Source organism: Hippoglossus stenolepis, chromosome 9 (genome assembly GCF_022539355.2).
Source record: "Hippoglossus stenolepis isolate QCI-W04-F060 chromosome 9, HSTE1.2, whole genome shotgun sequence".
NCBI lineage: Eukaryota > Metazoa > Chordata > Actinopteri > Pleuronectiformes > Pleuronectidae > Hippoglossus > Hippoglossus stenolepis.
In genome coordinates this window covers 24,357,127-24,384,959 of record NC_061491.1, presented here as the reverse complement: position 1 = coordinate 24,384,959, position 27,833 = coordinate 24,357,127, and the positions used below count along the sequence as shown (strand labels likewise).

The window sequence follows — 27,833 nt, the reverse complement described above, 5'->3', positions numbered from 1 at the left end:
AAAAAAAAATGCTTGTGCAATAATTTAAGATTAAACTCTTTGTGAATAAGGTGAAAACTTAAGAAGTTGCAGCTTCTCCTGCATCACTCTCACCTTTGGTCCGAAGGAGCCTTGACTTCCTGGAAGCCCTGTCACACCACTTTCCCCCTGAAGCCCAGGTTTTCCAGGTAAGCCCACTTCTCCGTCTTCTCCTTGCTCCCCCTTCCGACAAAAAAAGCAATAATCAGAGCTGATATACATTTAATTTAGCAAAACAATGAGTGCTCTGATCTGTCCTCACCTTGACTCCTTTACCTCCATCTGTACCAGGCAGTCCGTCTATTCCTGGCAGCCCCTCGAATCCCTCCCTGCCCACAACTCCCCGTGGGCCAGGAGGACCCACTGGACCCTTGTGACAGACAATCAAAAGTGTTTATATATATATGTACATACTTACAAGTAGTTTGACTGTGAGTTCAAGTCACCACAGATTTTGTTTATTTAGTCCAATGTCACAAATTCTCCTCAAGACAGTTACGTCTGAGTGTAACTCCTCCAACTCACTGGTGGTCCTCTGGTCCCAGCTGCGCCTGTTGCCCCCGATTTTCCTTTCTTACCCTGGAGTGTGAAGAGTTCATGTTGCACAGTTCATGACATGGTTGCATGACAGAAAGTAAAGTCCAATAACACAGCAGTGAGTTTTCTCATTCAAAAACAAAAAATCATGCCACTTTTATTTACGTCCTTACTTGATCACCTTTGGATCCTTTCATCCCTGGTCTTCCCTTCGGCCCAGGATGTCCCTAAAACGACCATTAGTGTTTGATTTGGATCGTGTTTGTACAGTCTGACTGCGACTGCCTGAGTTTTACAATTCTAGAAAAATAAATTGGATACTTACAGGAAGCCCTGTGGCACCAGCTTCACCTCTCTTTCCATCAAAACCTATTTGGCCCTAGAAAAAGACATTTTCTGCAGTTCAGTGTATAGAACATTACTTAAACCTCATTGACTCTACACCTGCAGACAAATGCAATCGGCACAAGAATAGTTTTTTATTTCACTTACAATGTGTCCCGGGTCACCTGGCCCTCCTCTCTCTCCTCTGTCTCCAGGAGGACCCTGGATTCATATAGAAACAAATTAATGAAACAATCCAGAACACCGCTAACAGACAACACAACAAAAAACCACATCCATGTGAGAAACTCACTCTGTCACCTTGGGGACCTGCAGGACCTTCTACCTTACTGTCATCCCCCTGTTCACCCTGAACAAGCAACACAGGGACACACAAACAACCACAATCAATGGCATTTCCCCCCAAAACCCAACGGTCTGTGCAAAATCAATGCATGTTTTGTTTGAAGGAGTATAACAATCATCCACTCTCTTTTTGCATGAACAGCAAATCATTGCATGTGCTATTACCCACAATGATCCCGTTTCACATAATGGTGCCAGTGTCTGTTCCAGTGTCTTGATGGAATTCATTAACCAAAACCCACAAATGTGTGTATGATTTTATTAGTCATGTGTCGTGCATGTGTCAGATTAAACCAAGGAAAGACGAGGCCGGCAGGCATCTGAGAGCAGGAGGCTGGTTATCAATGTCCAGGAGACGAGCAAAACTGACACTCACACGGGGGACGATTGTGGAAATGGTGCGTTTAACATAACCGTGATAGGGATATGTTCTCATCTGCAGCACGTTTCAGCGTCAGGGTTACCTGGCTCTCAATTGAAAATCATAAATTTTGTAATTACCCGTATAATTGCGTGATATTGATTTAATTATGAAGCAGGCGCGGCCATTATTTTGAGGATATTGGCAAAGAGAATACAACAAACAGCCACGTCCAGATGGCTTCTGCCCAGGGACTTTAAAAAATATGCAAATTAGTGTCTCGCTAAACTCTGGTGCAGTGTGTTCTATCGTGTGCTGCTCCTGTCAAATAAACACAAATTATGCTTCTAATATCCCCAAAATAATGAGCAGGGGAGTCCAGGTGCTTGGCTAATTATATACATTTGACAGCGCTTAGTTAATTGGACGTGTCCTAGTTCTTATCATCGATCAAATTAGGGAGGAGTTGAGGAATCCTGCAAGGACAACAGGACGGACGGAGGAAGCACTAATTAGGGACACGACTGAAGTTTCCATGCATCAAACAAACTGACCATGTAGTCAAAGGCAATGTGCTGCATGTTAAATAATGCAGCCATTACAGGCCCCTGGAGCTCCTTTAGTGCAGACAGCGATTAGGAACAGCAAATAAGTTTGTGAATGTACCTTTTCCCCTTTCGGCCCAGGAGGTCCCAGTGGGCCCTGTGGTCCCATGTGACCCTGTGACAAGAAACAGAGTTAGTGACTGAATCTTATTTTAGAACCGTAACCTTGCAAACCTCCACTGTAATTCACATCAATTTGATTCTACTTTAGTATTAAATGTGCAAATATTAGGTCCTAACACAGGAAGTCAGTCAGAGTTATTGGTGTCGGGAGAAAGTTCATATACTGACGTCATATTAAATGCAGAGCAGCAGTGGAACGCTTGATTTTAGTATTAATTAGAAAGACCAACAACATTTTACACCAGTTTTAGAACAGACAGCAAACCTGCACACCAACTTGCAGCATAGTAGCATCGGACCATTTTTGCCACAGACAGTTCACACACAAAATGCAGGTTCATTCTTTATCAGAGGCTGCGCCAAACATTATCTACTTTACAATGAATAATAGAAAGTTACATTAAGTAGAAATAGAAAAAGGAGGATTCATAGATCAAGTTCAATGGCCTTGGTCACAGTTTTTAACATTTTTGATTTGACAGCAGCAGAGTTTTGGAAGTTCCCTCATAACATCCTTCAAGGAGATGTGTCACTCCACCACTGAGATGAATTTCTTACCTCATAACCTGATATGCCCGGGTTTCCTTGTTGACCCATTCTCCCCGGTGCACCCTTGGGAAATTATACACATATTTAGTCCACATCCGCCCAACAACCAATTAAGTGCTTCAATCAGCCTGTTAAGAACTCACCACTGGTCCGATGGTGCCTCTTGCTCCCTTCTGTCCAGGAAACCCCATTTCTCCGTGCTCACCGATTGGCCCGGTCTCTCCCAGGTGACCTTGGTGACCCTTGCTCCCCTGGAGAGAGGCCGTCAATGAGCAGGTATGCAGTGAATCTACAGAACCTCCTTGAACAGCTGTGTGTGTGTGTGTGTGTGTGTTGTTTGACAATTTCAAACATCTGCATCGTCGTACTTAAGGAGGTTGCTGACCTCGGTGTTTACCGCTAGATCAGAGAACTATTCAACTCCTCCTACAGGAGAACGAACTCACAGGCATCCGAGAATGAAACGTGCAATTTTAGCCTCGAGCAAGTGAACTGACAAACCTTTTGTCCTGGTTTTCCTCTTTCACCGTGTGTGCCAGGTTTCCCCTCCTGACCCTTGGAGAGAAAATTGAACAGGGGCTGTAAGTGGACAGAAAAAGCCGCCTATTCATGGGAATTGAATGAAATTCAGAGTTAGCTGATGAGACACTCACCCTCACACCCACCAGTCCAGGAGGCCCGGGAGGTCCTTCCTTTCCTTTCAGGCCAATTTCACCCCGCTCACCTGTGGCACCCTCCGGACCAGCTTCCCCCTTTTCACCCTGAGAACAGCAGAACAAGTCCATGAGAAAAAAGGTGAGTGTGCAACTGCGTAGGAGGTCGATTTTGAAAAGAGTTGCAGGTTGTATACAACATTTTTAATTCTGTCCAGTGTACAAAGGTCACCGGTGACACGAAGCCTGGACAGGAGAGATGTGAGCTCTACAGAAAAGTCTTCTGAGTTAGCTGCAGTTTCTACAGTGACGGCTCAGGCAGGTACACAACAGCCTGTAACTTTAAACTACATCACAGTGATTTGATGAAACAAAAAGATATATATATCCCAATCTGGCACAAAGAGTTATTTTGTGTAAGAAATGGATGAGGACAGATAAAGTTAAATATGTATTAGAATAATGTTACACTTTGTTTCCTAAAGCTCTGTAGTGCTTTTTTAAAATTGGTTCTCCTCGGTAAACACTTCATATTATCACACCTACAAACTATGTGTTCAAGACTGTAAAGCAACAATTTGAGTTTATTTAAAAAGATTCACTGTCAAACATTGTAAATTTTACCAGATCTTTCTCGTTAATATGCTGATACCAAACAGTCACGTTTAGTGGGACGTCATGACTTTGTCTATCAATTTCTCTGTTGAAATTCAAACTTCCCCAATGAACACAACTATGAATTTCCATTCTCCTAATACTTCACAGTTAAAGCTGTTAAATCTATCCATCCGGAGCGGCTGTTTTTTTCCAAGCAGGAGCTGCACTCAGGCCAAGAACCCCTCTGAGAAGTTTACTCTCCTGACTAAGAGAAAACACTGCGTACAGAACAGAGCCGAACACTCAGGTTGACTCTGTTCTAATCCCCTGTGTCCTCCTCGCTCACATTTGACCACCGTCTCTAAGCCAAACGCTGCTTGTGGCTCCGGCTGTTTGTGGCCATCCTTCCAGCCGTTTGGCTCCGACCAGTAGATCTGCTTTTTGTGCTTTCTTTGTTTCTTTTGTGTGTTCTGTCACAATCCTTGCCAGACAGTAGAGCTCTTAAAATAGCCACTCTATCTGTTTTCAACTAAGCGTCAACACAATGCAGCTCCAACTGTACAAAAGGGCAAACAATACGCAGCTAGCACTAATGAGAATGAGCCTCTACAATAAACAGACAAGTTCATCGGGTTCACAGACGAACCGCTTCAGGACGGAGAGAGAAAACATGAATGTTGAAATCAGTGACAATGTGATTACTAGTCCCGAATAAATATCTTTTATTTTTTTCATCTGCTGCGGCCCATGATGCATGTCTCTCATTTTCATTTACAGTTTCTTTTATTGTCATACTTGCCTTGGCTCCATCTGGTCCACTTGGTCCAGCCTCCCCATCGATGCCTGGCTCTCCCTGATAGACAAATTATAAAAACATTATGGATGCAACCAGGGACGTTGGACCGTCAGTCACAGTTGGGGGCGCTGTTTATATTATGACCTCATATTAAATGCAGAGCAGTGGGGCCACACACGTGATTATAGCTGTAATTTGAACAGCCAACTCTACGTCATCGAGCATACGTCCCGTTACTGTTTTCCTCGCAGTTACACCCCTTGCAAGTAGGGGGTGCTCCACTCCCCTCTGCACCCCTTCTCCCAGTGCCCCTGGTTGCATCATGTTTCCACGACACAGGGACAGTTATCACGGCAAAAAACATTCATGCATCAAGCACATAGCAAAACCTTTATTTCAAATGAATAAAAAACAATGGTTATACTCTGTGTTGCAAGTGACTCGTCTACGTCTGAATATTATTGAATATTCAAATTCACTGAAAGAAAACCATTGGATACTCACTCTCTGGCCAATCAGACCCTGCTCCCCGATGTTGCCATGCAAACCGATGGAGCCCTGCCAGGAGAAGGAACACGATGTTACTGATGTGTCTCCCGATGTCCCGCCTGTGTTTTTGTTTCCACTGGAGCTATTTTTACCAGTTTCTCCTCAGTAATAGAGACAAGTATTGAATTATGTCTGAACCCCCGAATCTGGAGGCTGCAAAACATCATTTTTAATAGAGAAAAAGTAGAACAAAAAACCCACAATAATTTAATTTGATCATCTACGTCAGTGCACAATAAGCTTTTTCAGTTTTATTTGCCACAACTTCAATTGGAAAACTGGAGATTGTGATTTCTGATTGGGCTTTGATAATCTCTATAAACAGATTTTTGACGAATCTGGCGGCGAGGCCGGATTCCTTCTGGTTTCTGCTTGTAGTGTGACCAAAAAATGTCTGAGCAGACTTTGGTTTCTCCTCACGGTGAACAGTGTGTGTGTGTGTGTGTGTGTGTGTGGAGAACAAAAGAGGACAAACAAATTGACGCGAATGATTCAGCTCTTGGCTTTTTCATTTATCTTCATTCGTATGCAGATGGCTTGTTAATGGAGATTAGCCAAAAAGGTTGTGTGGACTTTAAACACAGATAAAAAAGTATCAGTGTTTGTGTTTTGTGTGGAGACAGGTTCAACAAGTGTGATCAAAGAAACGAAACAATTTACGATGAACACCAGAAGCCCCCAAATTTTGGCCGTTGTCCCCAGAGGCTAAGATTTCATCAGAGTTTCATGTTGGATTATATTTTTTATCTACAAAGTATAATTCAAAATGTCTGATCTTGCTCCCAGGACTGAAACACAAACATGGTTCTATGAAGTGAGAGCCCACCACAAGCACCATTACTATTTACTACAGCAAAGGTTGTTGTAATGTTATCATCCACCAGATCAATCAATAAACATTTCCATATCATATTATCGCCTTCACCTTCTCCCCAGTGTCACCAGGCAGTCCTCCCTCTCCAGCCTTCCCTGGTGGACCCTGTCAGAACACAGCCTTTACTTTTCAGCGCTAATGTAAAAGTCAGTGGGAGCTCTGCCACCGGCCGTTTGATCAAACTCACCGTCGGCCCCATCTCCCCCAGAGGCCCGATCGTTCCCTGTGGCCCTGCTGGCCCCTGCGGTGACAGAAGTACAGGCATCAATACGAAGGTTAAGAGAACTTTGTAATCTTGGACAACACCTCTGAAAGTGACGGCAAAGGGTGACAAATATGGAAAGAAATAAGAACCGGCCAGAAAAGTGTGGATTTGTGGAGATAAGTTAATCTGCTTTCAAAACATGGAGCCAAAGCTTGTGTAAGGGATGGAAATGGGCCGACTGTTATCGAAGCACATTCAGGCTACAATACAGCTGCCTCTCCAGGAAGAGGAGGTGTAAATCAAATTGTCTCAGACTCACTCTACTTCTCAGCCTGTGTCTGTGAAACTCAGGCAAAATAAAAGGGGAAAAAGAAGAGGATGAGGTTGTTCTGGGCTCCTCGAGCAAGACTGTGGGTTTTGAGGATTCACTGAATAAAAGATGTCAAAGTGGAGATTCAGAGTTTATGTGCGAGGGGAAGAAGACGGAGAAGTCACAGGTCGTAATAGATGAGACTCTATTTCCGGCCTACATCCACTTTGGGTATCTGCAACTTCCAAAAATGTACATAGCTGCATCAGACAGAGAGAAAAAACTAAGAAAAATAACATTTATTTTTCAAATATGGAACCAAAACCATCAACTCACAGGCTCTCCTGCAATTCCTTTGTCTCCTGGAGGCCCCGAGGATCCTTGAATACCCTGAAAATAACACAGTTGTTTATAACACACACAGCTGGCATTCATACACATGTTGAAATGCCACAACACCCACTAACAGAAACCACACCACACAACTCTCTCCACTATATCCGGTACTGTTCCCCACAATGTCTTCACCCCAAATAATCCAGACAGACCTAAGTCAGACCTGTTTTAGCCCCAATCACTTACTGGAAATCCCTTCGGCCCAGATTCCGCTGCCTCGCCGAGCTTCCCCTGCAGAGACACCACAAGAACAAAGAAGTAAGTTCAGTCAGACTGGTTTCAATGGTGCTGTCCTAGTCTGATACCATCGGCATACAAATGGTCAGGTGAGACTCAGGGTTCAGTGTCTTGCCAAAGGGCACTTCGACACGTGCACTGGAGGAGGAGCCATCCATCCAACCACTGGTCTTCATGCAGATAGCCGAGTGGTTTCCAGTTTTGTGCACGCTCCGTGTCTTTCTCTGAATTTTATTATGCAGTAAAAAGAAGCAAGCCTCACATGATGGAATTCTTTTTAGCTGGAGTGGATCTGAATAAATGGGTGGATCTATGATTTATTTATTTATTTTTAATGTCCTTTAACGTAACACGATAGGGTGATGGCCTTGGCGGAGGTGTGTGCTCTCCGAGCGCCCTTCTCGTTTCCAATAATTGGCTGTTTTGCACATCTGAATGATGCTGGAGGTTCACAGACCAGCTGAGGATGCACAAACATCTGTCCGTCAAAAATAAAGAACTAAAGAACAACCATTTTAGTATTATTCTTTCTTTATTGGTTGTTTTAATAGATGTTTGTCCAACTCGACGATGCACTGTGGGAAATAACAAGCGTGCAGCTAATTTACTGCAAGAATGTTTCTCCACCACTGCTCTAATGAGAAATTTCTCTCATTAGGACAAAAGTTTCGACATCATTTATCCGAGATTCTTATTTCTGCAGCCTAGAGAGAGAATGACCAAATGTGCTCGAGCCAGAATCCCCACTAAAGCTGCTAATAATGTCATAACAGTTTTGAATGGAAAGTAAAGTCGCCTGATTTTTCTTACCATCTCTCCAGGGAGGCCCAATTTTCCTGGTGGACCATCGGGGCCCTGCAACAAAAAAAACATCCAAATCAGTAAAAACCGAGCTTTCTAAAGTCCCCAGAGTTAAATTGTTCCCCGACTTCGAAGCACAACCGGCGACATCAATATTTCAGGACTCTTTGATTTAACGTTGCGCTGTTAAGATTTGCAGTTAACGGGTGTCCTCTGAAGATTCTTTAGATGTTAAAAATAGTTAATAATTACAGACTGCTGAACAAAGCTGCTTTGAAAAGTTCTCGTGATTCGTTTTTTTCCCCCCGTGAAGAAAAACTTGAGTCATTTTGTTTATCCTCACTTTGCATGGGAGAGATTTGATGAGTGCAATTAGGAGGCTTAGGGCCAGACGTGGCTCGAAGGCAGTTTGGCAGGAAAAGTAACATTATCAACAATTAGACACAGAATTGAGCTCAACAAGCGTTTTTTTATTAACTTTGACTTTTTTCACCGTGTGCTCACCTTTATTCCTGCAGAGCCTTTCTCCCCCACCGGGCCATCGGGACCCCTTGGACCCTGCACACAGACGTACAGTGAGTTGGCACTGATGAATAGCTTTGGAAATCCTGGCCTCTAACAGACCTGAGGCACATGTTGTTTAATCCATCTAGTCAGTGAATTTAGCCGAGTCAATCTCCATTTCTGTCATCTCCGTTCAGTGGAGCCTGGGAGGCAGCTCTCCCTGTTTTCTAGTGAACTTTGCATTTACCCACACTGCGGTGACACGATCAAAGATTGTGGCGGTTTTTGCAAATACTTGGCATTTGTGATTTAGCTCCAACACTGTGCCCAATCCCCACTGTGTGGACTTTGTCCCCCCCGTCCTTCCAGCATCACACAGAGCGGCACCGCCTGCACACTGGGGTTATTGTAAAGAAGCCTCAGGAAAAGGTCACAAATCCTGTAGCTGATTCATCCTTCAGCTTTTTTAAAAAGTGAACCAAGCTATACGCTGTCAGAAAACATTAGAGGACTGACAGCTGCTTATGTGAAAGTGAAGTGAGCAGAACCAGAGCAGAACACAGCTCCTTAACTGTTACTGAGGGAAAGCTATTGTATCTCTGTATGTGGCTTCATGTCTCATGTCACAATAGTGAAATGTGTGATAAAAATACATGTACTGATCTTTCTTATCATTCCAAAAAAGAAAAGCAGACCTTTCTGTGTCATATGTTGCCTGTTTTTATCTGTGTTCTTAAAGGTATCAAAGTTAAATAGAAATAGATAAATCCACTGGACACAGTTATTTTGTCAACGACATCATGGTCAAAAACCATCAATCATGGTTCTTCCTGACAAAAGCTTCATCATTTTATAGGTTTGGTTGAAGACCTGAATGTCCATCGTGTATTTTGTGTTTCTTAAAACATACAAAGCAAAAGAAAGTAAGGAATAAGAATAACACATATTGCTTTTACTCCTTCCCATGGATCACAGTTTAGTGTGTCCTGAGGAATAAAGCTGTAATCCACTTTTTTTGGAGGTAATGTCACTTTTTTTAATTGAAAAAAATGTGCACAGGAAAAGGTTATCTCTGGTTTTTATTCTATTCCAACTGTGAATTACTTTGTAATTAGGAGAATGGTGTTTAATCATCCTGGTCTGAAAATCTAATTTCCAAAGCCTTGATGTAATTTTCAGCCATTACACTTATTAAATATTGCATTTGAGACTGCTTGTAATATTAGGGGGGAGCCGTGTTAAACAAATCCAGAGAATGAAAAGCCTTAATTATACCGCTTATTCATGTTACATCAATTATTCATTCAGTCCGATGATCCTGCTGCGCTGGAATCAGTGGAATTATCCCGAGCTCATGGCAGACACAGCGATGCACACACGTTTCCACGTCCTGAAACTCCAGGCTGTTTCTGGAGCAGCATGTCGGGACAAGCTCATTAGCATATTAGAATTCCTCTGCTTTACTAAAACATGATTCCACGTGTTGTGTGTGTGTAGAAATAATTTTTGATGGTTTGTTTCCATTTCTGTCGGATTCACATTTCCATTTATTCCAAATAAAACCTTGTCGCAGTTTATTCCACTGAGATCTTTTACAAATATGAAATCAGTGTCACGACGCCCGTGGCTTTGTGACGCTGGAGTTAAATGCTGAAGCTGTGACGGCAACATTTGGGTGTAGAGTGAACTGTTGTGTCGTATCATTCGTTAACACAGATTTCAGTTACTTGCCGTGATGCCTTTGGGCCCTCGGATGCCGATGGATCCCCGTGAACCAGGAGGCCCCTGGAGGGAAGAAATATTATTTGAGTTTCACTAAGTCAAACTATGGAAACTAAGATATAAGGGACAGTGTCTAAGTCATAGATAGAGTAGATTCACCTGTTTTTTATATAATGTCATCCGTCAAAGCTGCTTTTCAATGTGTTATATATATATATATAGATGATATATTGAGTCAATAATACATTTTTCTAAGATTTCAGGGCCGGTTTATGATCTTAAAACTAGTTCTGAATCTGTTATATCTTTCCTCATCAGAAACAAAATGTCTTTTAGTCATTATATTATTATTATTTCAAAAGAGAGACACAATATGATTTAAAAACAGCCTCTGGACTTTCAATCATAACGCAGTTAAGCAGTTTTTCCGACATGATTTATCAAAAAAGTCTGTAGACAATATCACTGAAAAGTCATCGCACATAAAGCTGTGATGACAGTAAACTGGTCAACTTACTGGGATCCCTTGTGCTCCACATGGTCCCGTCTCTCCAGGTATTCCAGTGTGACCCTGACGGACACAACATTACTTAAACGATGAATCTATATTATTCCAACACATCATGAATTTGCTCTTAGATATCTGACCTTGAATTAATCTTCGTATCGGACGATTATTATTTAAACAGTCTCTCTTAACATATCACACCCCCTTTCCTTACGTATGCAGAATTGAACGCCCCATGGTACGAGAGACGGGGTCCAGACTTACTCCTTACCATCGGCCCCCGTTCCCCTGGCGGCCCAGGGGTGCCTGTGTTCCCTCGATCCCCCTGAGGAATTAAAAGCAACAGTTAGAGAGTTCATTTTAGCACTGATCACACGCTTGATGGACAGGAAGAGATTCATCCGATAAAACTTGACGTTGCACGACACCAGATCGTGACGCCAGCAGACCGTGACAAATTGAGAGCGTGCTAACCTTTTCTCCGGTGATACCCGTCTCTCCAGCAAGCCCAATAAAACCAGGCAGTCCCTGAAGGAGAGAGAACACGCTGTCATGACTGACTCTTATTAGTTCTACTGAAGTTATATTTCCCATAATGGGGCTGCTCAGCTTTGGGGCCCCCAACAAAACTGACACACACACACACACACATAGACACACACTTAGCATCAAACAGAAATCAGCAGAAAGAGGGAGAAAAGCCTTTACCCTCTCGCCAAGCTTTCCGACCTCGCCAGTTATCCCAGTCTCGCCCTACAGCAAAGCAGCCAATTAGCATATCACAAACTTATTCATGCCTTTCGTTTTTAGTTCAAATCAGTCGAAATGTGCTCGGAGGCCTGTTCCCCTGTGGTAACGGAGGATTAACATCTAATTTACACATATTCAGATGATGTATTATCATAAAAGAGAACCAGGGAGAGAATGTTCAGTTATGGATGTCAGTGGTTTTGGCGGCGGATGTGCGACTGGTGGGTCTGACCTTGAGTCCGTCCGGGCCCGTCAATCCAGGGAATCCCTGCCTCCCAGGTCTGCCCTGAACAAAAAGCAAAAATGACACATGGAAGTGTACTGCAGCTCCACACAACACGCACAACAGCAGAGTCTCCATGTGTCCTGCAGAAGGTGCAGTGTGTGGTTCCTCGGTGCCTCGAGAGGCCGCGGCACAGAACCAACCGACAACTGGTGCCAAAACAACAACAACAACAACAACAACATCCCATTTTTAAAAAACGTAATTATCCTGGAAACAAAGAGTTGTTTTCAGCATCAAAGCATCTTATTATAACTGAAGCCACAGGGTCATTTGTGTTTGTTTGCAGTAATCACCTGTGGGTTCCACTGCTGGGACATAACAGACTGGAAGTTAACCATTGCAAAAATAGTGTCATTGGAGAAGTGTCCTCTGTTGTTTAGCGTGGGAGGACTCCCAACAAACACTTTACTGGACCCAGAGAGTCACTGAGGACTTTTATTTACGATGTAAAGCAGCTCAAAGCCTCTCTGACAATTATAAAACCATAAGTTTGCCTCTCGTGGCTCCTTCATCCACCGTGTTCGGATTATAGACTATAAATAAAGATGGAGGACGAGTCCCTGCTTCCTCCCACTATCCAGAGATGAAGCCATGATATACTGATTGTAACCTGTGCAGTTACAATCAGAGGATGGAGCTGCGGCATCAAGGTCCCACTGATACACATGCTCGACCAATCACAAGTCAGTCACAGCTGTCAATCATGACGTTTCCCTCCTTCAATTGCATCAGGACCAATTAAATAGATTGTTTATAAAGATGGACGACGTGACTGCTCCCTAAAAGTGAAGCCAAATCATGTGGATCACCCCCTGGTGGCTGTCTACAGTGTTGTTCATATACTCCACCTCCTCCATGTTAGCAGATGGGTCAGGCACCAAACTAAGATGTGAAAAATAAATAAATAGAAAAATGTTTTCGGTCATTTAAGGTGGTTCTTATCACACTGATGTTTGTTCAAGTGTTCATGTTTCCATTGAGTTTGGTTTTTAAACGTTATGATTGACAGCTGAGATGATTGAAAAGCAAGATGGCGACACCTACAGGAGGAAGTTGATATTCAGAGTCTGTGATTCAGATACTGGAGACTCCCGACATAAATCTACATATGGTGGAGAGATATTTGAAAAACAAACCATAAAAGGGACCAGTTGATTTATGTCATAATGTCCGTAATTTAAATATTCATATCATAATTCAAGTATTTTACGAATCAATCATCACACTAAACTTTATTTGACGGTCTTGTAGCTGACAGTGACAGACAGCTGCTTAGAATATGTTCTAGTGTGGTTTCTTCTTCATGATAGAAAAGGGCAGCAGAATAGCAATTTAGAACAATAGAGCGATCAGTCAGCCGACAGACCGTCTGTCCATATGAGACCATAGATAACAAATGAGACACGTGGTGCTATTGTGTAGAACGTATCGTGGTCTGGGGTGTGTAAAGAGGAGGCTGCATGATTATGGTGCCGGGGTGTTTTCTAACTGGTCCCTGGGTTCATCCACTCACCTCGAATCCAGCGGATCCAGTTGGCCCGACTGGTCCCTCATCACCCTGAAAACATAAAGTCGTTGCAGAAGATCAAGCGGAAGAAAAAACGTCTTTATCTCTACTTCTATCTCTTCTGTAAAATATCAACACACCAAAGTCAAACCCACCTGAAGTCCAAGATTTCCTCTCGGACCTGGCAAACCTCTGAGCCCTTGCTTTCCCTGTGGATGACAGAACCCAAGATAAACTTTCACTGCATTTCTCAAGCTTGACGCTTTATGTCTAAGTTTTAAAATCTACTCTGCTGACCTTGGGTCCTTCGGGGCCGTTTTGACCTGGTGGGCCGATGTCCCCTGGAAAGCCCTGACAGAAAATAAACCAAAACTACATCATCACACAGTTTCGGACATTCCTGCATATTACAACACACTGATAGAGGCAGTATAAATATGCATCTTGTCGTACCTCTGGGCCAGGAGGGCCAGGTAAACCATCCGGGCCCTTTTCCCCAGGTTTGCCCTAAGAAATGTCACAAAGAATCAATAATATAATAATAATTTTAATATCATATAACATTACTTTCAAGAATCCTGTTAACAGTATATATATTATTGGTATTTAATTTGTATTTCCTTGATTTATGTGTTTTTTCTTATCATATCTTATCTTATCTCACACATCAGACAACCTCAAAATAACTTCAGCTCATGCAGGAAACATAATCAATTAAAAAAGAATCTGATATTACCCTGAAAATAACAAGAAATCTGCCTCATACCATCTTAGTTCAAAGTGATTTTGGGGACATTATGTTGAAGTTACAAGGAACCAAACCACTGGAGCTCAGAGAGGAGGAGTGAGTGGAGCTCAGGTAGTGGGAACAGCTGAGATCACTGGTTTCAGGATGCAGATCTCATGCAGCAGCGTCAAAGCGAGCGAGGGAGCGGGTTTTCCCAGGAATCTCAAAGCAGATCAGCGAGCACTCAACATATTAAGGACACTTAGGAGCACGTGTGCCAGCTGCCGTGCCGACCGACGGATTAGCCGTAACGCTCGGGGAGCATTTGGACTTGGAATTTGCCCGTGTCCTGCTCTCCGAGCGGGTTGTTTGTGGTCACTGAGCTTTAATTTCTTCGACTGAAATTCCCTCTAAGCATGAGTGACTGAAATCTGCTTTTCAATACATTTGAAGAATTCCACTCATTTTTATTCCTGAGCACCGGCGGTTTTTAAATCGGCTGCATTGTTCAGAGTTTTGAGCAATTTCAACACCACATTTTTTTATCGGAAGCAGCTAAAGCAAAAAAAAGCAGATTAGTACTTTATTAATCATTTATTACTCGATCACAGTGTTTTACATGCTGAGAACACAGACGCAACCAAAGCAGTGAAGCATGAAAAGAAGTTGCAAGATGTAAAGAGTAAATATGATGTTTCTATGAAAGTGTAAAGCTGAAGTGTGCTCTCACTAATCACAGAGTAAATGTGCAGTCTGATCAAGGAGATCCTAACTTTGTAGGACATCTCTTATCTACATGAAGTGTTATGTTGTTGTTTCTTGTTCTCTGCTGGTACTGGGTGTTTGAAAAGTAGCCTACCTGTGGTCCAGGTTTTCCACGGGGACCAGGTAACCCAGGTGAGCCACGAATACCCTGTCACAGAAAGTAGACAAATCACATCAATGAAAATGGTGATATGATGATACAAAAACACAACAAACACAACAGGAGCCTTTACAGTAGAAGTAGGGAATCGAACCACCGAGACCTGTTCTACAACCTGAGCACACCCCGGCACACACATACCTTGTCCCCCTGGAATCCAATCTCCCCTGGCTCTCCTGGCAAGCCATCATCCCCCTGGGAAAAAAACGCAATGAAAAACGCCAGAATGTTAGCAGAACATTTTTCAATCTACATGCACCGCAGGAGCATTGTGTCATTTACTACACGTCTGTGCTGTGCCCTCCAGCAGTCAAGGATTTTACAAGGTTAGTGGTGTGAGAAAGACGTATGCAGATCACCTTATCACCTTTCAGTCCTGCGTCCCCCGGGTTTCCTGGTACTCCCTTGAAGGCAAAAAGAAAGAAACGAGCATTAACATCATGTTCGCTGTGTTTTACCCGGTGTCGGGCTGTGAGAGGAAGATGTGACCAGGCTGTGGAAGAGCACACAGAGTTTACAAATCCAAAAATAGCAAAGCGTTTGACCCAGTGTTTATGAGCAGCTCACATCTATATCAAAACCAGAGACACACAACATGTCCACTCTGTTTACCTTGAGTCCTGGTGGTCCCGCTAAGCCCATAATGCCGAGAGGGCCCATGTCTCCCTGTCACCAACAACAAACACACACATACACTTGAACACTCAAATGAATAAGCAGATAAAACTAAAACTACACAAAATACACGCTCACAGTCACAGATGCTTGTACTAAACATAAGTAGATGCGGATATTGTAAGATTTGACAGGAACATGTTTTTATACACAATCCTTTTCATTTCTTAAAAGATAATATATCCATTGGTTAAAGAAAATTGGCCAATGGACTTTGGGCAGATGATGGAACCAACATGCATTAGGGGTAAAGCGTTACATTAATGGCCTTCCAGGATTAATCCATTATCTTCAGACTACCTGTGAAAACCTGTCTTTCATTTTCACCACTACATTTGCAACATTGCAGCTCGCATCCCAATCGCCCCCTGGTGGCTGGCGTCATATAGGTCATAAACCCCACCTCCTCTATGTTAGTGGATGAGAAATGGCCCAAACTAAAAAGTCCAAAATAGTTTGAAGTTTGTTCAAGTGTTCAGTTTGGTTTTAATTAGTTATGTAATGCCAGTGATAGGAAGTGGAGACAACAGAGACGAGTAAGGAATCAAGGGTTCTGACTGGTTTCCAGAGGGAATCAAAAAGTGAAACAAGGACACCGAGTATAAACTATAAATCACTAAATATAAAACTTTTAAAAGCAACGAGAAATATACAACACTCACAATGAGACCAGGGACTCCACGTGGCCCAGGAGCTCCCAGTTCACCCTAAGAGGCAGGAGAGGAGAGAGAGAGAGAGATGCAGAGAAGATGCAACATGAGCAGAGGGAGATAGAGGTGTTGAACTGCAGCAGAGGAGGAGGAGGAGGAGGAGGAGGAGGAGGAGGAGCGTTCACTACGTTTGTTTACTCGTTTGCTCCTGCAGTGATAGCAGAGAAATGTGCCTCTCCAGTCGGTTTAGCATACTGAGTGAGCACTTGGCTCTGGACACAGAGGCTTGTTGTCCGAGCGATGCGCCCCGTAGCCACATGCCGAGTCCACATCCTCTCCAAACCACGCAACCGACGGAGAGATGGATGACACGCGGCCCGGTGTGGCCTTCCTGTCGCCGCCTCCATTCGGTGGTGAATGAAAGGAGATGAAATTCAGCCAAATGGAACATCCCCCCGTCCCCTCTGCTGGGAGAGGAAATGAGGCCCGGAGGAGGCTCTCGGGAGGTCAGCCAATCACAATCTAACCCCCGACCCTGTCAATCACGAGCAGTGTAGGTCAAACTACAGAGAGAGGAGAGGCGCGTGAAAGTGCTGATGCTGCCCTCGTATCAGTGTGGGTGATGATGGGTGAGTGAGTTGCTGCGTGACTCCGTGGATTTACTCCACAGTCCATCTTGTGCAGACATAAAATGTTCCTTCTGTAGCAGAAAATCTGAGTAAAGCTCCAACTCCAAGTATTTTTCAGACACTGGTCTAACGGGACATCGACTGAAGTGAAGAAGTGCTGTAGTAGCACTTTTTTTTTTACTGTCACTTGATCTTCATAAGTGTATTTTTCATCTCTTCTGAGGGTTCAGTCTGGAACCTGTGCCAAACGTGAACAGTGGGTGCATCTGTATCTATATCATGTCACTTACTGGGTTTCCATCAGGCCCAGGAGGTCCCCGCTCTCCAAAGTCCCCAGGAAACCCCTGAACACACAAACAAACAGAGACAGTCGTGTAACCAGAGAGGGAACTGAATTTCTATCATGTTCATTCAGTCCAAACATCTATCCTGACGTTGAATTTATTTAGACATCACACTATTTGTCAGGGAAGTTATCACACCAAACACAAGGGATCGTGTTTCCAGAAACGGACGTTTTCAAAGCAAATCCCACCGAACGCGATCCTGCAGCTTCATTCCTGGGAGACCAGCAGGAAATTCCATGGCTGAGTGTTTCCGAGCGGCCGACTGTCTGCTTGTGCACGTGCTCGGCCCCTCAGCAGCCCGCCAACCAAACCCCCAGGACTCGCCTAAACGGCTGAATGAAGCTGTTTGGCCCTGGAACCGCTGACTGCGTCGTTTTTTCTCCTTTTTTTTTTGCACGGTGCTCGTAATTCTATTAGAGGGGCAGAACAAGAGGCGTGATGCAGTCGTGAGGCCACACGCTCAACATGTGCTTGTCAGTGTGCCAAGGTCAACGTGCAGCCCACCGCAACATCACGGCTCGGCACTCGCCCACAGAGAGCGAGCGCCACGGTAAGAGAAGTGATGAACAGCAGAATAGGAGAGAGAGATCGCTCGTTCTCTGTCTGCACACAAGCAGAGAGCACGGAGACCTTGAGAGATGGCAGAGATGGGATTTGTTTGTGTGGCAGCCTGGGTCTTCAGAGCATTAAGCAAATGTGGATCAAGTAATACGAGGTAATTGGTGCAACATGAAGCCCACAGGAAATGTGGAAAACCCTGCTTCTTTCCAAAAACGTCAATAAACGACCGGGTCTGATCAGAAACACATGCAAGTCTTTGTTCTCGTATTGACAACAACGTTCAGCGAGTTCGACAAAACCCATTCATCATCAGGTCTGTCCAATGGAAGCCCCGCCATTCTGATTAGCGCAAGAAATACTAGATACTAAAGGCCACTTTGGTTAAGTCCTTAAGAAGTTAATCATGTGCATCTCTGCTGGAACAAACTCTTCCTCTTCTCTTTCACTGCTGACTCAGGACAGAAAAAAGACTTCTCACCACAGAGGAAGAGAAAAGGCTCGCTCATGGTTTGGCTAATACCAGCATACATTTAGAACCTCAGACTGTGTCACAGACAATTACTTCATCATAATATCAAAAAGAAAACAACCAGACCGAACCTGGGGAATATACCAGATTTACATAAGCGCGTATGTGCAGTGTTCATGTTTTCCATGTAAGCCTGGTAGGACGGGAAATTTACTTCCAGGCGCCGATGACGATAGACTTCCCTGGTCTGTGGGCACGGCCTCCGGAGCCAAACCCACAACTGACACATCGTGTTATCATCGAAATGTGATGGAAAACAAGCACAGTAATAAACACTGTATAACATACAATGTTTCCTAATCACCTTCAGCCACAGAGAATGAAGCGTACAGGATTTATAGAAAAGCCATTGTTGACTTTAAATACGAGGCCAGCAACTTTTTAAAGAGGAACAGACTGAGAGTTTGAATGTAATCCGCTGACACTTGAATATTTGTGTTTCCAGTACATTCAGTTCAATGTTTAGGGGGTAGTTTTCTCCCTATATCCCTAAAAAATCCATATAATAATCCCTATGGCATCATTGTGCCGCAGCGTGGAAGTTACCACAGCTTTTCTTCACAGATTTACGACAGAGGCCAGGGGAGGATTCAGTGAGAACTGGAGTATCTGTCAGAGTAATGGTCAAATAACACACTTTAAAGTAGCTCTGCGCCACAGGAGGAGTCCATAGATCAAGAGAAAACATCCTCACTTTCATTAGGCTGCATTAAAAATGTTTGTCTGAGAAAAGTATGTTGAGAGAAAACTTTACCGGCCTACCCATCTTGCCCTTCTTCCCATGAACGCCGGGAATACCCTGGAAACAGAAGAGAAAACGAGAGCTGAGAAACAGGAAGAGAAAACTGGCGCATGATGTCAGAACAGAAATTCTAAGATGATAAGACTGAGTAGCTTTAGTTACACTAGCGGCCCCGTGAGGCTACGATGATTCTAACATAACAGGAAACAAGTGTTCGGATGACGTAACAATGGAGAAAACAACCTCTCAGGTTCGTACCACTAACAGGGCACAAATGGAAACATCAGACTCAGCTGTTCAGCTTCGAGTTCAAGTTCTCAACCACCATCGGACAAAAGTTTACTTTTTTAACCCTAACCCTGATTACAGGAGACATATTTTGCTTTTTCAGTTTTTCTTTCCTCTTGTATGTAACGTAGGAATCTGAGGTAGATCATTTTTCGATCTGGCTCATTAAGGGGACTGGTATTTACGAGACTGAGCAATCTGGTGCAGCTTGACTGAAGTTCGGAGGATTATTGGGTGTTGGTGCTGGAATGTGCTTTACTAGGTGTCATTCTAGTTGGTGTATGTAAAGTTAAAGCCCAAAGTTCACAGTGAAGGAAACTCCTCCCCCCGACAGAAAACACTGAAGGCCCTGAAACACCTGGTCAGACGTCCTGCACCTATTTCCAGATGTTACATGACATCACAATACCCAACATTTGCACAATGCACACAGCAGCTGGTCTGGCCAAGTAAAGTGAGAAAAGAGTGTTGACCAATCACAACTCCTCTATCAGGAGGGGGGGGGGGCCTTAAAGAGACAGGGGCTGAAACCAAGTGTTTCAGACAGAGGCTGAAAAGAGGAGCTGCAGCAAATGGACAGTATGTGGAAAACGATGTGTTTGTAATAACACATAAAAAAGTAATCAAACTAAATATGAGCAGAATATGTCTCCTTTAATCTCGACTGTTCTTTGAGCCAAATGCTTCTCAAGCATTCTAATGTTTGTGACTTTTTGTTTACTCAAGCGTTGGATCAACTGAACAGACTGACTGATACATCGTAAAAATCTGTGGTGCCAGTTGGCTGGGGTGGCTAAAAATGAAAAACTAATTCCAAAATACTCAAGAGACTGTTTTTATCCACTACCTGAAAGTTTCATATTGACTCTGTCTGGCTTTAAGTAAAATTAAATCTACCCCAGACCATTATAACCTTATCCAAGACAGCAGAGACTTGGAGGTGTAGGTTGTCTGTTCTCCCAGGTTTGATCCAATACAGTACGAGGCAGCTTGCTCTACTTATTACTTATAAAAGTGATTTGGGGAAGTGTGCCTGGAGTACACAAAAAAAATGCAGTCTATTTCTATTTCATCAATTTGGCCCATGGACAGTCATATAATTCAACCCTGCAGGCATTTACTCCCAAAGCCGCTGATACTCACTCTCTCGCCATTAGGACCGGGAAGACCAAAAAGCCCAGGGATGCCGATGTGACCCTGAAGAGATGAATAAAAGATGGAATGGAGGAACACATAAGGCAAAGACAGATGAGAGAGCAAAGGGAGACGGACAAGAGGGCACAATGAGACAGGGCAGACATGATGGGGACGGACAGCAGATGTCAACAACACCAACACACGTGTAAATATCTGTACAAGACTTGAGCGATGATACTTTGATCTAATTACAGCACTGCAGGCTGAGTGGTCGTGACGAGCCAAGCCTTGAGGCAAGTGTATATGCCCATGGACTGCATGGTGCTGGCTTCCACGATGTAGTCCAAGGGCACATACCCACACATCAGGGATCTCTGAAGATCTCGCTGCCGTTCCTGCTCAGCGGAAGAGGAGGAAAAGAAAAACCTGGACAAGAGGCAGTGGGGGAAATTAGAACGACATCACATGAGATGCTAACTTCTAAATGTGTCGTGGCTGCAGTCGGCAGTCGGCAGCAGAGCAATATAGTTTTATGATATTTGCCTAAGCCTGTAAATGACTTGAAGACAGCCAGAGGTAATTGCTCCTCCGGTGCATTAAATATAAATGAACAAAACCATCTGTCATTATCATCCTGGAGTCAACAGGCGCGGATGAGGGGTGTTTATGACATTGGCCTTTTGAAAATACCCACACTGGTTAGGTAATTCACTGAGCATGTATTTCACAGTGTATTTTAAAAACGTTTTTGCTGAACAGAGAGGAAACATGCTTCTCTCCTCTGTGGCCTTCAGGATTCCGGAGGGTGTCATTCTCCGAGTGCTTTAAAAACTTTATGTGAAATACACAATGAACACTTTCAAAGCACATTTCATTACCACAAAACAAACACACGTCCATAAAAATGTGAATAAACGGACCAAAACTAATTTGTGCTAAAGTTGCATTTTCCAGCGTCTACTTACCCTGACTCCCTTTGGCCCCATTTTTCCTACAGGCCCAGGAAAACCCTAAACACAACAGACAACAAAACATATTTCTGTGGTTACAAACAGCGACAGGGCTTCAGTCACGATGCTGCTTCACTTCTTAATGAGAGAAACTGAGAACAAAATGTTTTTGATTTGATCTAAACCTCCTCACGACCTGATGATAACCGTCGGCTTTAAAAAAAATTCCAATTAGCATCTTGGCTGACATTCGCAGCGTTAATACTTCAGCAGCATTCGCATCAATTTCTCAGAGTCGCTGCCAGCAAATCCACCGGTGCAGAAAAAAACACCCTCCTGCAACTACGAAGATCAACTCTCGGCTCAGGAGAACTTCCCCGCAGCAGGAGTGCAGCATTTTGACATGCACCTACAGCCCCAGTGATTCACAGCATACAGATGGTAGGGGGTGCTAAAACCTAATCCATCACACATCACCAAGTGTCTGCAGGGATCACAGCTCCGACATAGTAAGTGCGCTAAAGCACAGAGGCAAACGCTGGGACCCGTGCCTGAACCCGGTATTATCGTAAACATTCAGGGAGCGTGAGCGAGCGAGCGAGCGAGCTGTTGCCCAGCTGTTTTGAAAGTTTAAATTTGCTTGAAGCTAAAAGGAAACATATTTTAAATGCAGAGGAACTCTAATGCTGCCCAGGTTTAACTTCTTCTATGCGCTATTCCTCGAAGTGCAGCGATTGGAAGGACACAGGAAGCTTATTTGTCCCTGGGGAGCTGTGGCATTAGTCACACTTTTATTACCTTTTCTTTCTCCGGGGTAGTGCTTACTATGGAAACCTTTTGACATTTTATTTCCTCACTGGACCACGGGCATCCATCGCTGCAAATTCCACCACAGGTGCTTCAATAGTTTAGAGCTGTTGTCGCTCTTTCTTTTCTTTCATTCAGCTGCGACACAAACTTTTTATTTGGATTTACCAAATTAGGTTTCTTTGAGGCTGAGATGCCCGTGGCTGAGGTTCTTTTTCTTTTATTTGCCAGCATCCAATATCTTTAAATGTGATTTTCCGGCCACAGACACGACACAAAAGGATTCAGTGTTTCCCCTATAATTCCCATTTCATTCATCAATCTGACAGTAAACAAAAATTTCCTAGATGAAATTTGATTTATTGAAAGGTCACAATCACCCGTGTAGTTTCAAAAAACCTGAATTCTGAATTAAGGATATTACCAACCTCCATTTATTGTTATAACCTGTTTTCTGTGTTTCTGTGTTTGTATGTCTCTCTCTCTTGTGTGTGTGTGTGTGTGTGTGTGTGTGTGTGTGTGTGTGTGTGTGTGTGTGTGTGTGCGTGTGTGCGTGTGTGCATGTCTACGTGGCTCTATACGACCAGCACCGCAACACTAGATTTACTGCACCTGCCTGCCAGGATAGCCTTTGGCCCCCGGGCTTCCATCATCTCCCCGTTCACCCTGTGGAGAGAAAGATGGAACCGAAATCAGCACCAGAGGGGGGGGGAGAGACTGAGACACGGAGAAGGAAGGAAGGAAAGACTGAAGGACGGAGGGAAGGAAGGAAGTAGTGTTCTTCAGGAAATATACTTCTTTTATCCGCACATGGAGCCTGGCTGATTGGAAATGATAGGAAACGAAGGGAGACAGTATGAATCCGTAAAGTCATAAACAACACGCAGCTATGGGAGAATCTATATCTCTCGTCCTTTCTACAAAGAGCTTTTGTTTAGTCGAGTCAGTGCAGCTTAAGGAGAGAGACGCCACTGCAGCCGTTGCCACTCGAGCCGTTCAATTAATCCTGCAGTAGGTGCTATTACAATGTGGTCGAGCCACAGGCTGTTGGGACGACTGCTGTGAGCACAGTCCTCAATATGTTTATCCTCATCAAAAGCACCGAGCAACTCGTGAGTCATTTCTTCCTCGTGGTGAGAGGACGCAGCCAAATGCAGCATCCAACCGGGAGGAAGGTTTAATTCTACACGTATGGAGAGAGAACAGGATTAGTTAGTTCAAGACATGCAAGAAATTATAGAATATATTTAAAGGCAACCACTGGCAACAGTTTCTGCATTTTCAGGTGTATGGAAACAACGGAAAATGTGTGTTTTAGAATCCTAGTGCTTAACGTCCTTTTTATTAGGTACACCTGTGAAATCTGATGCAGTCCGATAGGTCCTAAAGTTCTGGTTCTGTTTATTTTTTATTTTTGTGAGGTATGGCGTTTTCTATTTTCATTTTTGAAAATAATAATCTATGTAATATATATAACAATAATGTAATAATCTTTATTTTAAAAAAGCAGGTGTAGAGTGCTAATATCTATGAACAGATGAAATTTGGTGCAGATCTGGAAAATGAAAATAAGGTGCTCTTTACTCAGATACTATACGGTAACAAATATTCCTTTCAACTATTTCAGAGAACAGATATTGTGTTTAATGTGTAGTTTGCAGAAAACATCCGTGTACATTTGATCTCAATACATGTAAATATTTTAAAGGTGACATTTGCCTGATTTGCTTTATATTTCTAGATGTGTGTCCAGCCTATTTACACTTATTATACAGAATATTACTACATATTGCAGTCAATTCCACTATTCCACTGATCAACAGTTGGTGGCAGTAACACGTTAATAAACATAGCAAGCGGCAGTAAAGGGCAAGATAGAAAACCACTAGCCTGTGTAAACAGTTCGGTTTAATGTAAATACTCTGACTTGCTTAGGAACGAGGAGGAGTGTGGTCGCCAGGTCTGCACATTAAACCATGTGCCACTGTCTCCAAAAGAAAAAAGACTGGATCATCTCTTTTAGAGGAGACGGGAAAAGTTTTCTGCTCTTCCTGCATTGTGACACAGCACATTCTTTTCAGAGACAGATATACACAAGATTTGAATCAGGGAGGAGGGAGAGGAGGAGAAGGAATGAGCCGGAGTGTCCAAACTTTGTAGCCCACTTGAACTGCTGCCAAAAAATATCTCTCTATTTTCCCGCCAAAGACGACTAACGTGTCTTTTTCCCTCCCATCACCCATCTTTTTTTTGTTAATGTCCCAATGTCTCTGTGTTAATAGATTCTCTCCCATTTCCTCCTCTTCTACTCTTGTGTAACTATAAATGGAAAGACGTGCCGGAGTCTTATGGGAACCGTCTCTGCAGACTCTTATCTCCTCTGTTCAATGAATAAACATACGTTGACCTGCAGCTGACACACACACACACACACACACACACACACACACACACTAACACACACTGCAGCCATCACACACATAAACAACATGTGCACTGGATTCAGACAGTGTGGTGGGACTTAAAAGAAGTGGGGGAGGGTCCAAAGAAATTGTTTTACAGTTGTTTTATTGATGTTTGCTTTTAAGGAAATCCTCATGACTGTTTTTTAATCCTTATTTTAAAATTCACACTCAACTCAAACACTTGAAATTGCCTTCTAGCAATTTTCCTGTTACACTTATTGCCTTTAGGGGGCGCTACTCTTTGGAAAAGTGCAATTACTGAGGTGTTTAATATCATTGAGGATGGCCCAAATGAAAAATCTCCAAAAGTTAAGGTAGTACTTCTAGTTTTCCCCCTGGTGGCTGGCTGCAGTATAGGCGCTAATCCCCTCTCCTCCATGTTAGCAGATGTTTTTCTCAAAGGTGGTTTCTGTCGTTTTAGGTATCACACTGATGTTTGTTGAATGATTATTTTTCCTCTAAGTTTGGTTTTAAATCGTCACATGACATAAAAACGGGGTGAAAGTCATGATTGACAGCTGAGTCTGACTCGCGATTGTTCAAACGGGACTTCATGGCTCCAAATGACGTCCCCAGCACAAGATGGCTGCCCCCGTATCCAGGATCCAAGTTGAGACACATCATTCAAATTTATTTACAGTTTGCTTTCATTACTGAGTGGCCCAAAGAGGAGTGACAGCACAGCTTGATAAGACTGTGAGAAGAGTAAGAGTATGGAGAAAGAAATTCTACATATTTTTGATCAATAATGAGAGAAAAAGTCAGATCGACAGCAAAATGAAGTGATGAATAAAAAGTCGCCTACTCACGGGTTCACCCGGGAGACTGGACGGACCATGAGGACCTTTGTGTCCCTGTTGATAGAGAAACATGAGGTTAGACTGTAGCTCATCCAACAATAAGGCAATGTAGTACAGTGTTAAAAAAAATACTTTGGAAAAAGAGATCACGTCAGTGTTGGTCAAAGTTTATCAAATTGGTACTCGAGAGCATCTCAGTTAACACCACTGGGACTGAAATCATGCGGGCGTGGACCTGATTTTGTTTCCATAAACAATTCAATACAATAACTTCAAATTACCAGGACGGTTTAGTTTAAATCCACAGAAACGTAATAGCTGTGAATCTAACAACTGGCATGTTTACTTTTTAATTTTATTTAAAATGCTTCTTTACGATTCCGAAACAAGCTCATTGCAGTTTTTAGTTATTGTTGCATCAAAGCTGCAACGCTACGAGTTCCTCCACCACTTCAGGAACAAAGCTATTCAGAATTATTCATAATAATCTTGCATTAATTAAACCAATAAACCAATTAGACAATAAGTGAAACTAAAGAGGGTAACTAATCATCACCTTCATGCCCTGTGGGTTCAAATGAGCGCGTCAGTGAGATGAATTCATCTTTTCACAATGAAGATCCACTGCAGATAGACTCATGTGAAGTCATCTCTAAAGTGTGAGTCATCACAGCCACTTGGCAACAAGTCACCACCCAGGACCCATACAGAGCTTTTTCAAGCTCTGCAGTCCTGAGTGTGTGCACGAGGCTTCAAATCTCCGTCTGTAAACGTCCTGTGACACGTTTGGTAGTTGGGCCCCTGAGTTCATACAGGCCTGATGGTTATAAAGATGAGTAAATAGATCGAAGAATATGATTACTATTTTTAAGTTATTTAACGCTATAAATACGAGCTGCAACGCCATGATTGATTGCAGAGACAGACTCGTGATTGGTCAACGGGGCCCCGACTCCATCCCAATCGCTGCTGCGTAGATTCTGGCTTCAAAGGCACAAAATGGTGACGTTATACCCGAGATATTTTGGCTTAATTTCTGGATAGTGGACAAAAGTGGAGACGCGTTGCCCATCTTTACATATATTCTATAAATTATACACAGACAGGAGGATTGTTAGGCTGCTGATGTTAGAGTATCATGTACAATGTACAGAAAAGTCTGGGTCTGCATCTCTCAACATTTTACTTTAGCTTCCTGGTGCCTACAACCAATAAAATATTCAAACCTAGGACACCATGTACTTTATATGAGAATATTATATAGCGGACGTGTATGATCCTGTGAATTATTTATCAGTAATGGAGCTCGACATGGCTGTTGTCTTTGGAAACTTTGGACACTTGATTAGAATTTGAAATGAGTTTTCGTGGCTGCATAACTTCAGTAGGGATCCACGGACCCAACCGGCGGGTCGGGGGTTGAGACACTGAGGCAGAGTGGGACTGACACGTCTGACGCGGTAAAGTGAGATCACGCTGTCAGGCTAACATGCCATGTTGTTTAAGAAGCAGATAGCGTTCCAGCGTTATCATCCTAAATCCCGAAAGTACATTAACAACATCCCGTTGGAACGTTTCAATAGATCCACAGCTGCAGACCTATCAACCGAGGTGATGATGTCATGATGGGAGAGCTGCTCTGTGAATCCTCAACAGGAAGCTACAGTTGATTTTGACGTTTGGTTCTGAGTCCAATAAAAAAAAAAAGTCCTTTCAGAAAGAAACACACTCTGAGAGGCGACTGTTTCTTTAGATTCCACATTCAAATTTTGCTCCCACACCTCCTGCGGCTTTTGGACAAAGAGTGAAACCAGATGCGGTTCCACTGGCCTCCACAATTCTATCAAATGCTGTAATACTGTAATTCTGTCGAACTCCTGATTATTTGTCTGTTTATCTGCAGTGAGGCAGCAATGTGCTTCTACTTAGACCTGTCTGACGGGCTGTTCCTGGGAGTAGATGAGTCTCCTGCAGGAGCCACGACAGGACATAAGAATGTTCTGGACCTTCGAGCGAGGCTCAA

General features: G+C 43.3%; 1 protein-coding gene across 2 annotated transcripts in view; it reads right to left on the bottom strand.

The window, feature by feature from the left end:
* Positions 1-27,833, bottom strand: part of col27a1b (collagen, type XXVII, alpha 1b) — a 62,094-nt gene that overhangs the window by 9,168 nt on the left and 25,093 nt on the right. Inside the window, exons 8-48 of one of the 2 annotated variants that reach the window (XM_047341324.1) lie at positions 25,820-25,864; positions 23,158-23,211; positions 21,754-21,798; positions 20,795-20,848; positions 19,376-19,420; positions 17,475-17,528; positions 16,568-16,612; positions 15,843-15,896; positions 15,590-15,634; positions 15,372-15,425; positions 15,165-15,218; positions 14,032-14,085; positions 13,876-13,929; positions 13,734-13,787; positions 13,585-13,629; positions 12,018-12,071; positions 11,744-11,788; positions 11,510-11,563; positions 11,307-11,360; positions 11,045-11,098; positions 10,537-10,590; positions 8,806-8,859; positions 8,311-8,355; positions 7,450-7,494; positions 7,204-7,257; positions 6,540-6,593; positions 6,404-6,457; positions 5,434-5,487; positions 4,933-4,986; positions 3,537-3,644; positions 3,385-3,438; positions 3,027-3,134; positions 2,893-2,946; positions 2,273-2,326; positions 1,193-1,249; positions 1,048-1,101; positions 881-934; positions 729-782; positions 544-597; positions 281-388; positions 94-201 (exon numbers count right to left, since the gene is read on the bottom strand). In XM_047341324.1, the coding sequence (XP_047197280.1) occupies positions 94-201; positions 281-388; positions 544-597; positions 729-782; positions 881-934; positions 1,048-1,101; positions 1,193-1,249; positions 2,273-2,326; positions 2,893-2,946; positions 3,027-3,134; positions 3,385-3,438; positions 3,537-3,644; positions 4,933-4,986; positions 5,434-5,487; positions 6,404-6,457; positions 6,540-6,593; positions 7,204-7,257; positions 7,450-7,494; positions 8,311-8,355; positions 8,806-8,859; positions 10,537-10,590; positions 11,045-11,098; positions 11,307-11,360; positions 11,510-11,563; positions 11,744-11,788; positions 12,018-12,071; positions 13,585-13,629; positions 13,734-13,787; positions 13,876-13,929; positions 14,032-14,085; positions 15,165-15,218; positions 15,372-15,425; positions 15,590-15,634; positions 15,843-15,896; positions 16,568-16,612; positions 17,475-17,528; positions 19,376-19,420; positions 20,795-20,848; positions 21,754-21,798; positions 23,158-23,211; positions 25,820-25,864 (2,352 nt within the window). The remainder of the gene's footprint in view (positions 1-93; positions 202-280; positions 389-543; positions 598-728; positions 783-880; positions 935-1,047; positions 1,102-1,192; positions 1,250-2,272; positions 2,327-2,892; positions 2,947-3,026; positions 3,135-3,384; positions 3,439-3,536; positions 3,645-4,932; positions 4,987-5,433; positions 5,488-6,403; positions 6,458-6,539; positions 6,594-7,203; positions 7,258-7,449; positions 7,495-8,310; positions 8,356-8,805; positions 8,860-10,536; positions 10,591-11,044; positions 11,099-11,306; positions 11,361-11,509; positions 11,564-11,743; positions 11,789-12,017; positions 12,072-13,584; positions 13,630-13,733; positions 13,788-13,875; positions 13,930-14,031; positions 14,086-15,164; positions 15,219-15,371; positions 15,426-15,589; positions 15,635-15,842; positions 15,897-16,567; positions 16,613-17,474; positions 17,529-19,375; positions 19,421-20,794; positions 20,849-21,753; positions 21,799-23,157; positions 23,212-25,819; positions 25,865-27,833) is intronic. The other variant, XM_047341325.1, reaches the window with a different exon arrangement.